We start from the raw sequence: 13,537 nt of genomic DNA, 5'->3' as shown, positions 1-13,537 counted from the left end.
TTCATAGATTTTTCATGCCATATTCAAAACTTTACTTGTTTGCTAGATATGTACATGTAAGGGTAATTTAGTCACGTTTAGAAGTGTTTTTTGAAAGCAAATCTTACTTGTACGAAAGGTTTGTTTAGCATCTGCATTAAATGGACTTTTAATATAAAGTTTCACGAGATAAATTTTATGAGCTAAAACGATCGGATATGATAGATGACAACACTGGGCGAGGTGAAATGTGACTTCCATATGATACCTATTCGAAATGTTTCAGGTCCTGCAGTGTCGCAGAAGTTGAAAAAGAATGTGGTCTACAAAAATGTATTTTGTCTACTTTGCAATAGCCCAAGAAATCACACGTTCCAAGACATGTGTAATTCTTTCTCTGGTGGACCAACTACTCCAGAGTTCAGTTACATCTTGAATCTGAATCTGTTTCACAAAAATCAGGAAACACATGTTTCAAACCTTGGAGGTATTGATACTAGGTGCCTAGAAAGTGAAGTTATGGATCCGTACTTAGTAAGTATATAAACAAATAGATATGCTAGTATACCAGATGCCGAGAAAGTGACGTTATGTACTTAGTAAGCATCTATACAGATAGATACGCTTTAATACAAGATACTCAGAAAGTGAAATTATGCATCAGAATAAAATAGCTTTACGTGCAGATAAATATGTTAATCTGCATCTCTGCTTGAAAGTAACAAATTCTCAGTTACGTAATTTTCTATTTGATGCTGGTGTAGCAGCAATCTTAAATAGTTTCAATAGAATATATACTAACTGTGCCTATATTTAATGCGTCGTATATACGAAGTTTGGCTTTGATCCAATACCAGGTTAAACCAAAGGCTTGATTAAACCACTGTACGGGATGGTATTGGTTAAGAGATTGAGCAGCCCATGAAACTAGCAGGCCAATCATGTTGTCCTGTGATGGAATATTCATGTGGCGGGATATTCTATTGAGGCCGCAACTAACATTGAGCATTGTCCTCACTTCTTCAAGTAGTTATATAAGTATAAAATTGATTTAAAGGAAGCTTATCGCTAATACATTCATCTTTGGCTTTGTATTTATAAACAATGCAAAACCCTAAAACTGTCTAAATATCTGTGATTGCATTAATAGAAGCGGGCAAGTAGTTATATATATTTCATGATTTATAAAGTTTACCATAAGTACACTTACCATGAGTACAATCATATTTGTTTATAAACAGTGAAGAATTCTAAAATGGACTTTTTAATTTAGATTGCATGAATAGCAGCGGGTAAGTTGTTATATAAATGTAAGATTGGTTTATAAGACGCTAGCCATTTTGCTTAGTGTTTATAAACAAGGCATAAGTATCAAACTGTCTAGTTAACTTAGATTACATGTACAGATTGCGGGCAAGTGGTTATATAACGATAAAACTGGTTTATAAGACGCTAACTGCAAGCGCACTTATCATTCTTATATTCCGCTCTATGTTTATATACACTGCAAACACGTGAGACTGTCTAGTCTAGTTATAAGATTACATGTATTGCAACGGGCAAATTATGTTCATGGTTGTTCAAGGGTGTTTCCTAAGAAGTTGACAAAAGATTGACGTTCAGCATAAAGGTATCAGAGAGTTTGCAGTATGTTGACAGAAAATGATCTTACATAGGCAGTCAGTTCTGATAAACATGGAATTATGATCAAAGTCCTACAAACATATAGTATACTTTCAGACTAAGGGTAGTGGCTAATGTTTATCATCCTTTTTTTTCAGAAAGGTACAGTCATACATATCTGACAAACAACATGGTTTGTAATCTTTCCTCAGACGAAGGGCAGTAAATTATGTCTTATGAATCTATCTTAATTTATTTTCAGACGAAGTGCAGACCACTGACGTGCCCATTTCCAACAACTCCAAAGTATGGTACTTGTATGCAACCGCCTTTTATTTTCAAAGATCCCATTTTGTTTCTATCATTTCTTATAGCTATACATGAAGATGTCATTACATTTGTAAGCTGGAGGAACACAATGAATGATGAAGACATAAAATTATTTTTACGTTTATTAAACATCACATCATGCGTTTATGCTCAGTATGTTACCAATAATTATATCTCAAAGTTGACTGGTTTGTTAAAATATATTCACCTTAAAATGCACTTGCCTCAGACCCCCCTTTGTGGCAAAAGCATATTGGAAAACATTTTCTATGACCATGCATACTCTGCAAAGGAAAACTTGTACTTGTCAATTTATGGACACAGAATACATAATTATACAGTGGAACCCTTTATTCCATTTACTTATGGCAATGATTCCACTTATAACTTTGCACCAAAGATCGGATCATATAATATTAAAACGTTCACCACCAATTCATCATCCGCTTATAGGTACCATTATGGGTCTGTAGAAGGACTTCCTTGTCCGTACTTATTTTTGAATGCAGGTGACTTCCTTTCTCTTTCTTCAACACCTAAACAATATTTTAGGCATTTTGACTGGTCAACAATAGTCGATCGTTTTGTTTCTAGAAAGTACTATTCAAATGGAGAGGGAAAGTATGTGTATTTTATTTGCCTTGAGTGTTACATGCCTTCAATCATATTGCTTTCAAGAAAAGAAAGTGATATAAATAAAAGAATAGTAACGCTAGCTTTTGCAATTTCCTCCATGGTGTGCATAATCGTTTGCATTGTTGTATTTTCCATAAAGGGAAACAAGCGATCTTTTCCTAGTAAGGTATTTCAGATGGCATTATACAACCTCTTTCTTGCACAGGGTTTCTTTCAGTTTGGTGTTGAAAGAACTAACCTTCCATATCCGTGCTGTATTGTCATAGGAATGTTTGTACATTATTTCTGGCTAACCGCCGTATTCTCGTTGAACGCATTCTGTGTTTTGGTTGCAACAAAACTCTCTGCCTTCAATGACGAAAGACGAGTTAAGACTTCTGCTATGATAAAAATATTGTTCTACATTTATCTATTACCTGGTTTGTTTGTAGGAGCAAATGTTATATACTCCATGTTAGTTAAAGGTAAAATCGGATATGGAGATAAGCTGTGCTACATTGATGAAGCTGTCATGCGGGGACTTGTGTTTGCTCTACCTATATTTATCATTATATTTGCCAATTGTTTTGTATATTTCTATATCGTCTACAAAACAAGGGCAATTTCTATAATGGCGGGTAGGAGATCACGGGAAATGAAATACGCCACGGTGTATTTTAGATTATTATTGCTTACTGGAGTTTCATGGGTATTCGGATTTCTTAATGAAATATTTTCATCAGATGTTTTGCAATACTGTTTCATCGTAACAATTGCAGGTCAAGGTGTATTTTTATTTCTTGCATTCTGCATTGGTCACATAAGGTCTGCATTTGTAAGACTCACGGCGAACGTAATTCGAAGAACGAACTGAAACAGGTGGGGAGATTAACTGACACAAGATTCACTAATTGTCATGTAAGCCCTTGAAACTTATTTCTTATTGTAATGTTCCAATTAACTAATGTGTTCTTCGAAAAATGTTAAAAATGTCATTTTTCTTACTGTTTCGTGTGATTATATTGGCTATAAACATTGTATCATGTTTAATAAAATTCGTATACATTCGTTTTCGTATATAGATTTGTGTTGTTTATAACAATGGCCGACTTTACTAAACCATTATGTGGAAAGTATAACCGTTTAAATAATTGATCAACCTGCAAATACTATCCTATTTAGGCTAAATACGTATAACAAATTATGTTTGTGTGTGAAAAACGTCTCTTACAAATATCATTCAATCATTATGATCATTTCTAACTACTGTCATTCGATCAGCATGAAAGTTGCGAAAATTTCTTTAATTAATGACGTATAATGTACAGAAAACCTAACAAACCCAGTTTATATCACCGTATGAAATATATGTTCATTTAAACCTGTGCAATTGTTTTCTTTAAATTATTCAAAGTTACATAATTCACGAAATATTCATTGAGATTTCCCTCTCTAGTCTTCGATTATAAACCTGCTTCTTGTAGAATCTCGTTGTAGATTTTCAAAACACAAAAACACCAACGTATTACTTTTATTGTCCGATAATCATGAAGATTTGTTTTGAAAGATAAAAGAACAGGTTTTGATAAAATTCTAAATTGTAAACGTATAAACTGAACAAACAGAACTGCGTCGAAATGTTTTATATGATTAAAGAGAATAAGATAATAATGTTTTGTCATAGTTCAGCTTTTTTTCTTTTATCTTTTCTTCATTGCTCTCACCCTCTTTTGCAAAGACATTTTGCTGACTTGCCAGCACGTAAAATCCTCAGTTGGTCAACACTCCAGAACGACATGTCGATACCACAAATAATGTATCTGCTGTTTTGGCGTGTTGACGTTCTTCTAACGCACCAACACGCCAAATTTAATGGCAGAAATCAGCTGCCATAAAATAATGAACATACGTATTCATTTCTTTTTAAAACATATTTCCCCTGAATTACTGCACAGACATGTTTATTAACGGTAGAATGTTCTGGTTATATTGCTGGTAAAACAAGTTTTAAATATCTATCTGTGTAATGCAATAACTGCTGAGGATTAAGGAGATGCTTTATGGAAAATTTAGGCCGAGAAACTTACTAGAGTAATCATTACTACGTTGGAATGGAGTTTAAGCATTGTCTGTCATATAATGATTTACACCACTAAATAGTGCCTGTATCTGACTTAGATAACAAAGATTTCATGAAGCTCTCAACGCTTTATGTGTTTACTGGAGCGAGAAAAACATTAACATATCACATTTCAATAGTTATATTTAATGATAAATTAACGAACAAAGAGGAAATAACTACAGGTAATTCTTCCGAGCATGTGTCCCTCACGTACTTCCCCTGTACAGTCATCATACATGGCGATGCAAGACGTTGCTGAGAGAAATGACGAGAGAAATGACGACTAGAGGTATGAAATCAACATAATGTCATCATAATGCAATATACAAGACTTAAACATTAAGTTATTTCTGTTTATTCGTCGTATCTGTTCATTCATATTTTCAGGGAAAGGGGAAGGAGCGGGATAGAGAGGTGGAGGGGAATACGGTTGTGGCTCAAGTGCATATACGCTAGCATTCTATATGGGACCCATATGGGTCCCTTGTGGGCTCATACATGGGTCTCATGGGTCTCATATGGGACCCAAATGGGGAGTGCAACCGGGTTCCACATAAGTTTCACCCAACTGGGGAGTGCAACCGGGTTCCACATGGGTCAAATATGGGCTGCCCTGTAACCATGCAATATGGGACCCATATGGTTCCCATATGAGCAGCCCTTGTACTCAATATGGTCCCTCATGGTCAGCCCAGATACTTCCATTTTGGTCAGATTTGGTATTTCTTTGGTATATCCATTTTCATTTATTTTAATTTCATGTTTGCTGGACTATCAATAAACAACTACTTCAGAAGCATCGGATACAAACATGCGAAATTCTTGAAACTAGTATGAAACAGCAAGGACATGCCTTTAATATTTTTATGTTTTAACAAGTGACCCCCTCCCTCGGCGTGGCCATTTTTGACCCAAGGGTCAAAGTTTGAACAACTTTGGTAGAGGTTTACTAGATAATGCTACATACCAAATATCTAAGCTCTAGGCCTTACAGTTCAAAAGGAGAAGATTTTGAAAGTTTGAATGATACGAGTCCTATATATCGCCGTCAGACAGCTTTGCCCCAGACGACCGCGTTATAACGAGTCTTTAGTGTATAGCAAATTCTGTTATATCATAGGAACGTAACTCCTGACATACTGGTCCGATCACGCCCATAATTGAACTCGCCCAAGACCTTGTGGCCATATACATTATATTCAAGTTTGATCAAGATTGCTTATTAAATGTTCATACTAGAGTGTAAACATGATCAAATACAGCAAGTTTGGTAATATCAGGGGCACATAACTCCTGACACGCTGGTCTGATTACGCCCATAATCGAGCTCATCCAAGACCTTGTAGTGATATACACTTTTTTTTCAAATTTGGTAATGATTGCTCTAGAAATGCTCAAGCTAGAGTGTAAACAAGGTTAAATATAGCTTTTTTGTTATATCAGGGTCAATAACTCATGCCCATAATCAAACTCATCCGAGACCTTATGACCAAGTTGTGTTCAAGTTTGATTAGGATCGCTTCAGAAATGTAGGCGCTGGATTGTAAACAAACTAATTTTGAACATATTGACGTTAGAAGGGACTGACGCCGGACATTCAACGATTTTACAAGCTCACTCTGAGCCACAGGCTTGGTGAGCTAAAAAGTTATATATGGAATAACGGATGGATGGACCTTGGACGAAATGCGATTTCAAAAGCCAACCATGTGGCTAAATTGTAAAAGGTTAACATTATAAAGATATTTTGATGTTCCGTTTTTACTTAGAAATGCATATTCTTGAATGCCGGGCAGGGTGTTCATGTGAAGCTTTTCCGGTGCTTGAAAACCTCATCTTACACCCAGGACTGTAAGATGTCTCGCGTGCTATAATTCATACGCAACAATAACAAAATAAAGCCTTAAAGAAAAACCTTCGTTTTTCTTCATATCTTTTACAAATTGAAGAATAAGGTATGCAAGAAAAAGAATTAATCATTGGCAGCGGGTAATGATGGGAACATCTGGCACTCGGGTAACTGTTTAGGCGGTAACTCTGCAGGAGCCTCGTTACCGCCTCAACAGTAACCCTTATGCCTGATATTCCCATCTTTTCCCGCAACCAGTGAAAGATTCTTATATGCTGAAGTTACTGTGATATAATAAAGCACATTTCATGAATCAGTTCCAAAAGCAATTCCAGGACATCGTTTTCAGTTATATAGACGATTCTCTGCCAGTTTGTAATAGTAACCATGTTCATTAAATTATGGACAGATTTAAGATATTTTCATCAACAATAGCAACACTGATGTAAAGAAATAACAGCACTTTATACAATATTTACAAAATTATGCGTTTCAAGTAAATCTCAATAGTTATTATAACCTTGTAAAACGTTACTTTTGGGACCACTTTCCTGTATGCCAATTTAATTCTCAATAAGAATTTAATTAATCTTTTATCTTCTTTGTGATGTAAGAGTAATTAATTATGGATATATTCCATTTGAAAAACAAAACGTTACTGTTTTGACCAATTTCCTGTATGCAAATTTAATTCTCAATACAAATTTAATTAATTCTTTATCTTTATTGTCATGTAAGAGAAATTGATTATGGACATATTCCATTTGAAAAAACAAGAGCTGTCGGAGGACAGCAACGCTCGACTATTCAACAGCGTTGTCAACTGAATGAAAACAACAGTCGAAAAAGGGGCATCATTTTGTAAAAATGTATAACAGGGTTATGACACCTGCACAGAGTTTATCAGCTTATGACAGTGGACAAGTGTGTGAAATTCCAATTCATTCCAATCAGTGGGTACTGAAATACCAGCTTACATTATAAGAATTTAACCGAAAACTGCTAAGTTGAAAAAGGGGCATTATTTTGTAAAATGCAAAGTACAGTTATTAAACCTTTGCACTGCATGTCATAATATGACAGTGACCAAGTGTGTGAAGTTTCAATCCTTCCCGTTAGTGGATACTGAGATACCAACTTATATACAAAATTTAACCAAATACTGCTGAGTCGAAAAAGAGACATAATTTTGAAAAAATGCAAAGTACAGTTATGGGACTTTCTAAATGCATGTCAGATCATGACAGTCAACAAGTGTGTGAAGTTTCAATCCATTGCCATTAATAAGTACTGAGATACCAGCTTACATACAAAACCATAATCAAACATTTCTAGGTCGAAAAAGGAGCATAATTTTGTCAAAAAAGTAAATAGAGTTGTGGAACCTGTGCAATATAAGTCAGCTTATCACAGTGAATAAGTGTGTCAAGTTTCAATCCATTCCCGCTCATGGTTACTGAGATACCCACTTACATACAAGAACTTAAGGCTTAGCATTACGTTTTGAGAAACAAAAATCAAACAGCACCAAATCATAGAAAGAAAGAGTGTTTAAACATTAAAATTGAACAGCATGTAAACATGTATATTACTTTACGAAACAAGTGTCTGTATACTGATATAAACATTGAATTCCGGAAAAGGACTGCCTAAAGGGGACCCACTTCCGGACAGTCAAGCACCTTTAACAAGAGGGCCATGATGACACAGAACCGCTCACCTTAGTAATATAAGCCACATGTTTCTGATGCTACAAAATTAGAAAGTAGGTCAATAGGTCACATTCATGTTCACTGAAAGACAGTTTTAAGATTTGTGTGCAAAACTGAACATGTCATCTAAATATCAAGGCTGTATCTTAAAAAAACAAGAATGTAGGTCACTAGGTCAAGGTCACAGTCAAGTGATCCCTTATCGCTTGGGTCATCAGGTAATTATAATTAAACAGACTAGGATATATGACCTGATAAATTTTACGTATATTTTCCTATATAACTCATAATTATAACATGTGACCCCAGGGTGGGGCCTCTTTTCACCCCGGGGGAATAATTTGAACAAACAACTCTATGTAAAATATTAGAACCCCGGGTTAGGGCCTCTTTTCACCTTAGGGTCATAATTTGAACAATTTTGATAGAGGACCACAAGGCAGTTCTACATACAAATTATCAAAGGCCTAGGTCATGTGGTTTTTGACAAGAAGACTTTTAACGTTATTTACTATATAAGTCTATGTAAAACTTGTGACCCCCGGGCGGGGATCTTTTCACTCAAGATGCACAATTCGAACAATCTTGATAGAGGACCATAAGATGATGTCACGTGCCAAATATTAAGGCTCTATGCCTTACGGTTTTGGACAAAAAGATTTTTTTTCTTTCCGGTTGCCATGACAACCAGAGTTCAGCATTGAATTAAATTCTTTGAACAATTTTGAAAGGGAACCATTCAAGAATCATTCCTGTGAAGTTTGGTGCAATTCTGCCCAGTGGTTTTCAAGAAGAAGATTTATTTTTTAGAAAATGTTGACTGACGCACGACTGAGGACGGACGAAGCACGACTGACGACGGCATTGAGCAGTCACAAAAACTTACCATTTTCAAAGAACTGTTACATATGTTCGTTTGAAGCATTTGCAATAGCGTGCGAGTGGCAAAAGTTCACATAACAAGGTGGAACGCAGTTTTCAGCAATTTTTATCTTAATTTCTTTACAAATGGCATTCATTTTCAAAAGGAAACAACTTTTTTTCAAATATTTTAAGTATCTGTCAAAACAAAAAAGTCTCCCTTTAAAAATGAATGCCATTTGTAAAGAAATAGATTAACAACATAATTTTGTAAGAAAGCAAAATAAAGCATTAAATCTGAGTAATGTAAGTCAGTTTATCACAAAAACAAAAAACACAGCCTCAGAGCCACGCATTTGCATAGTAGCTTCACAAGAAGAAGAAGCTGTAATGGAAAAATATTTCAGACGCGTTGCTTCAGACATCCAACAAGTACATATTAATTTATGCTAAATATAGATGGTGGGGAAGGAAATGGTAAAGGGGCAAAATGGGGTCGTGGCGGGGGTAGGTGGGCGGGAGGAACCCGAAGTGTAAAGTTGAACAAGGACGAACATACAAGGGAATGCAAAAACGCAAATACACCATCGTATCCTTTTTTTGTCCAATAATCATGAATGTTTATTTTTCAAGAATAACAGGGTTTTATTCAATTGGAAACTGTAAAACGTATGTATTGAACAAACAGAACTGCATCAAAATGATTTATATGATTAATCAAAGGCCTGAAGGGCCTGAGAGTCGGCTAATGATTGATGTACTGGTAGTATAATCTACCAGTTTCAGTTTGTTTTTAGTTTTTTTTACCCAACTGAACAGAGATTTAGTTACAATAGATGAAATGGACATTCAATCGATGCCTAGTAAAACTTTGATTGACATTTTACAAGTATTTTAACTTAATATATTTCTCTAAAATTTAAGAGTGGTTCGCAAAAATAAAAATGTTGAAAGTACGAACTACAATTTGACAGCTGACACTAAGACACTGTCCATGACTATATATATTTTTCCAGTAAACATTTGCCTCCGGCATTACCAAAAAAAGTCAATTATCAGCTGGTATATATTCGCACATGATAATTTTGAATATGACAATTTATATATTGAAAATCTATAGCGCGGATTGCCACATACAATTTGTAACGGATGGACGAAAGAATTGTTCAGATATTTTACAGATAACAGGCCTGGCGATAATCGTGTCACACGCTAGGTATTGTTCAATCATATTACAAGGGATGTGAATTTAAAGTATATTTACTTTTGCGTTTAAAGATATGTAAATGTTGCAGAGTGTCAATATATAGTATCATTAATGTTTACACTGACAGGAAAATTGCGCATTCGAACCTAAGGGAAGTAACTCGGACTAGCTACCAATTTCGGAAAAGATAACCGATATTAATAAATGCATTTACTTTTTATAATAAACTATCATTTATTCTATTTCAGACCTGTTAACCCCTTCAAAACCATGTCAGTAGTCCCCAAGTCCATGCACTTTCAATGATCCATTTTGATTCCTGTAGACAGACAGGCCCAGACTCGGCTGTAAAATGTTTGAGCCATTTTTACGTGGTTGGTAGCAGGGCAGGTGTGGGGAGGAGTGTTCCTTCCCGCTTTGAACTGCAGTCAGATTTTGAAATGGGCATTGTGGCAGGTGGTAAAAGGACAAATGTATCAAACTGTAAAGTGGCAATATGGGGGGAGGGTGTGGGAGGATACTGTCGTGAATTGGCGTGATATTACTGCACTCTTATTTGGCGCGTCACGTCACTGATACGTTTTAACGTCATTAACGTCAGACGTCATCAGTTTGTATACAAAGAGTAAATGAAAGGTCGAACTTGGTAAACAACGCTTTATTCTTACGTTCTAGTCACACATTTCTCCGACAGATACACCCTCGTGCAAGTAGGGTTTCGGGTATCAAAACAAGAAAAGTTTGTAATGTAGATCCTTGATACAGTCTTTGGTGCGATTTCTAACTGAAAATTTTATGTTCCAATTTCTAAATATTACCTAGATTCTTTTTAGTATTACAATATCCATATTGTTACTTTCAGGTCATGCCTCAGGACTAGAATGTAAGTCTGATATAGATTCTATGTATACGGTGCCCCTAAAGTGACATGTTACGCACTTTTTTTCCACTTAGGTAATGTAAGACTTTTTTTATTTCATTTAAACGAAATCATTTCGTTTTAACGAATTAGTTATTTCGTTTAAACGAAATAACTGATTCGTTAAAACGAAATGATTTCGTTTGAAAGAAATAGTAATTTCGTTTAAACGAAGTGATTTCGTTTAAATGAAATAGTTATTTCGTTAAAACGAAATGATTTCGTTTGAACGAAATAAAAAAAGTCTCACATTACCTAAGTGGAAAAAAGTGCGTAACATGTCACTTTAGGGGCACCGTACAATGCTCCTTACTAATAGGTAGTTTGGGTTGTCATCTACACACTTAATTTATCCTAACTGCTTTTGCCTATATCCATTAAACATTTTAGTTAATGTGTTATTCTCATAATATAACTAAACGGGGATAATGTTTCAACACACTGATTGGTACCCTGTAACAGTAGTGTTGTAAGCTACTAGGGCAGCTGGAAGTGTAACAACTGTTTTTACGGTTGTATGTTGTTGTTATAGTGATGTATTCCGCTAGGTCGGTTGACAGTATATCGAACCATTGGTTGCTTGTCTGTTGTTAAAGTGATGCTAACCGCTAGCTCTGTTAACACTTTAGTGTGTTAACCGCTAGGTCAGTTAAATTGTGTTAACTGCTAGGTCGGATAAAGTGTGTTAACCGCTAGGTCGGTTTAAAGTGTGTTAACAGCTAGGCCGGTTAAAGTGTGTTAATCGCTAAGTCAGTTAAAGTGTGTTAACAGCTATGTCAATTTAAAGTCTGTTACCCGCTAGGTCGTCTGGTAACAGATAGGTCAGTTTTCAGTGTGTTACCGCTATGTTGGTTAGCGGATAGGTCCGTTTACAGAGTGAACTAGTTTTGCCCATTACTACGTAGCGTAATTCCTAGTTTCCCAAGCCCGTAGTCCGCAGTTGCTATTTAAGTCAATTTATTGATGAAAACATGCGCTTGCTTGCTCGTCAGTCAGTGGGCCTGATATCATGCGGCCTTTTCTGCCACTTATTTATACTACTGATAAAATGATATACAATATTGTTCGATATCTTTGGCATAACTTGCTTGTATAGAAGTGTTGACATGGAATAAAGTGCTATTGCTTGTATGCTGTTGTTAGTTATTGCCTTGAGAAGTCCTAAAATAATTATGCTATTTATGACAACTCTGTTGAACTTGTTATGCATAAACTTGTAGTATTTTTATATAAGGACAGCGTGGACATTCCTAATACTATCTCATGTATGGACAGAAGGGTTCTAGCGATGTCAAAATTTAAAAAAAGTTAAGCAGTATCAGTTTTCTGTGACTTTTAAAAGTTTGCTATTATGTAGACCTTCTCGTCCGTATGATGATAAAAAGCTAAAAGGACATATAGATTGCTAATTCTCAAACAATTACCACTTAAAGCTCCCAAATGACTGTGCTATTTATGACAACTCTGTTCAACTTGTTATGCATAAACTTGTAATATAATGGCTGTGTGACATATGTATAAAAGGATTCTAGCAATGTCGACGTTGAAAAATCAACACCAAGTATAAGTTTTCTTAGAATTTTATAATATGTAACTTTCCACTGGCATTGGGTTCTGATGCTCTTTGTAACTTCAGACCTATTTCAGAAATAGAAAAATGTAAATTCCCCTTTTTGAAAGTAATTATACTGCTATGCCTACATCTTTCATTGTATCGGCTAAATATTTACAGTGAAGGACAAAAATATATAGCCTTCGCCTTCATTACACTACAAATTATATCATCAGAAGTATATGCATCTTTATGACATATTCCTTAACTTCAATGTTAATTTAGTAGGTTTTCATCAAATTGGCTTAAAATGGCATAATTGCTAAACAAGGAAGAAGTTGTTCGTGCAATTAGTTAATCTATTTCAGATATACTGATGCATGCATAATTCATTTATAAGCACAGTATTGTTTCTCAACATGTAAAATACATAAGCTGTTATACAGTTATCATCATTACATTGATTGATAAAGCAATTTGCATTTAGTAGTGCTGAGAAATGACCTTACACTTTACCTAACTCTTTAACCTTGAAATAAACCCTAGAATGCAACTGCCCCGTTGATGCATAGATAAAAAGTTAGAATTAAGATAACACATTTGTTTCAGATAATATAGGTACATGTTAGCAGTAAATGCAAATGATTGCTTTCTATACAAGATCTTATAAAATAGGTACATTTTTGAATAGAGATTAAGAAAATGTTCCCCACAACCATCTTTAGCAGTTGTTCAACATGCCTAAGTACTTACCAATAGGATATTTTG

At 35.1% G+C, this 13,537-nt stretch overlaps 1 protein-coding gene across 1 annotated transcript; it reads left to right on the top strand.

Moving 5' to 3' along the window:
- Positions 1–281: 281 nt before the first annotated feature.
- LOC123534283 (adhesion G protein-coupled receptor E1-like) lies at positions 282–3,654 on the top strand. Its single transcript, XM_045316453.2, has 2 exons — positions 282–513; positions 1,865–3,654. The coding sequence occupies exons 1-2, from the start codon at positions 361–363 to the stop codon at positions 3,419–3,421; spliced, it is 1,710 nt and encodes a 569-aa protein (XP_045172388.2). The 5' UTR covers positions 282–360; the 3' UTR covers positions 3,422–3,654.
- Positions 3,655–13,537: the final 9,883 nt, after the last annotated feature.

Source organism: Mercenaria mercenaria, chromosome 12 (assembly GCF_021730395.1).
Source record: "Mercenaria mercenaria strain notata chromosome 12, MADL_Memer_1, whole genome shotgun sequence".
In the NCBI taxonomy this organism is placed as follows: domain Eukaryota; kingdom Metazoa; phylum Mollusca; class Bivalvia; order Venerida; family Veneridae; genus Mercenaria; species Mercenaria mercenaria.
The sequence above is the reverse complement of the archived record's forward strand: the minus strand, read 5'-3'. Positions and strand labels throughout refer to the sequence as shown.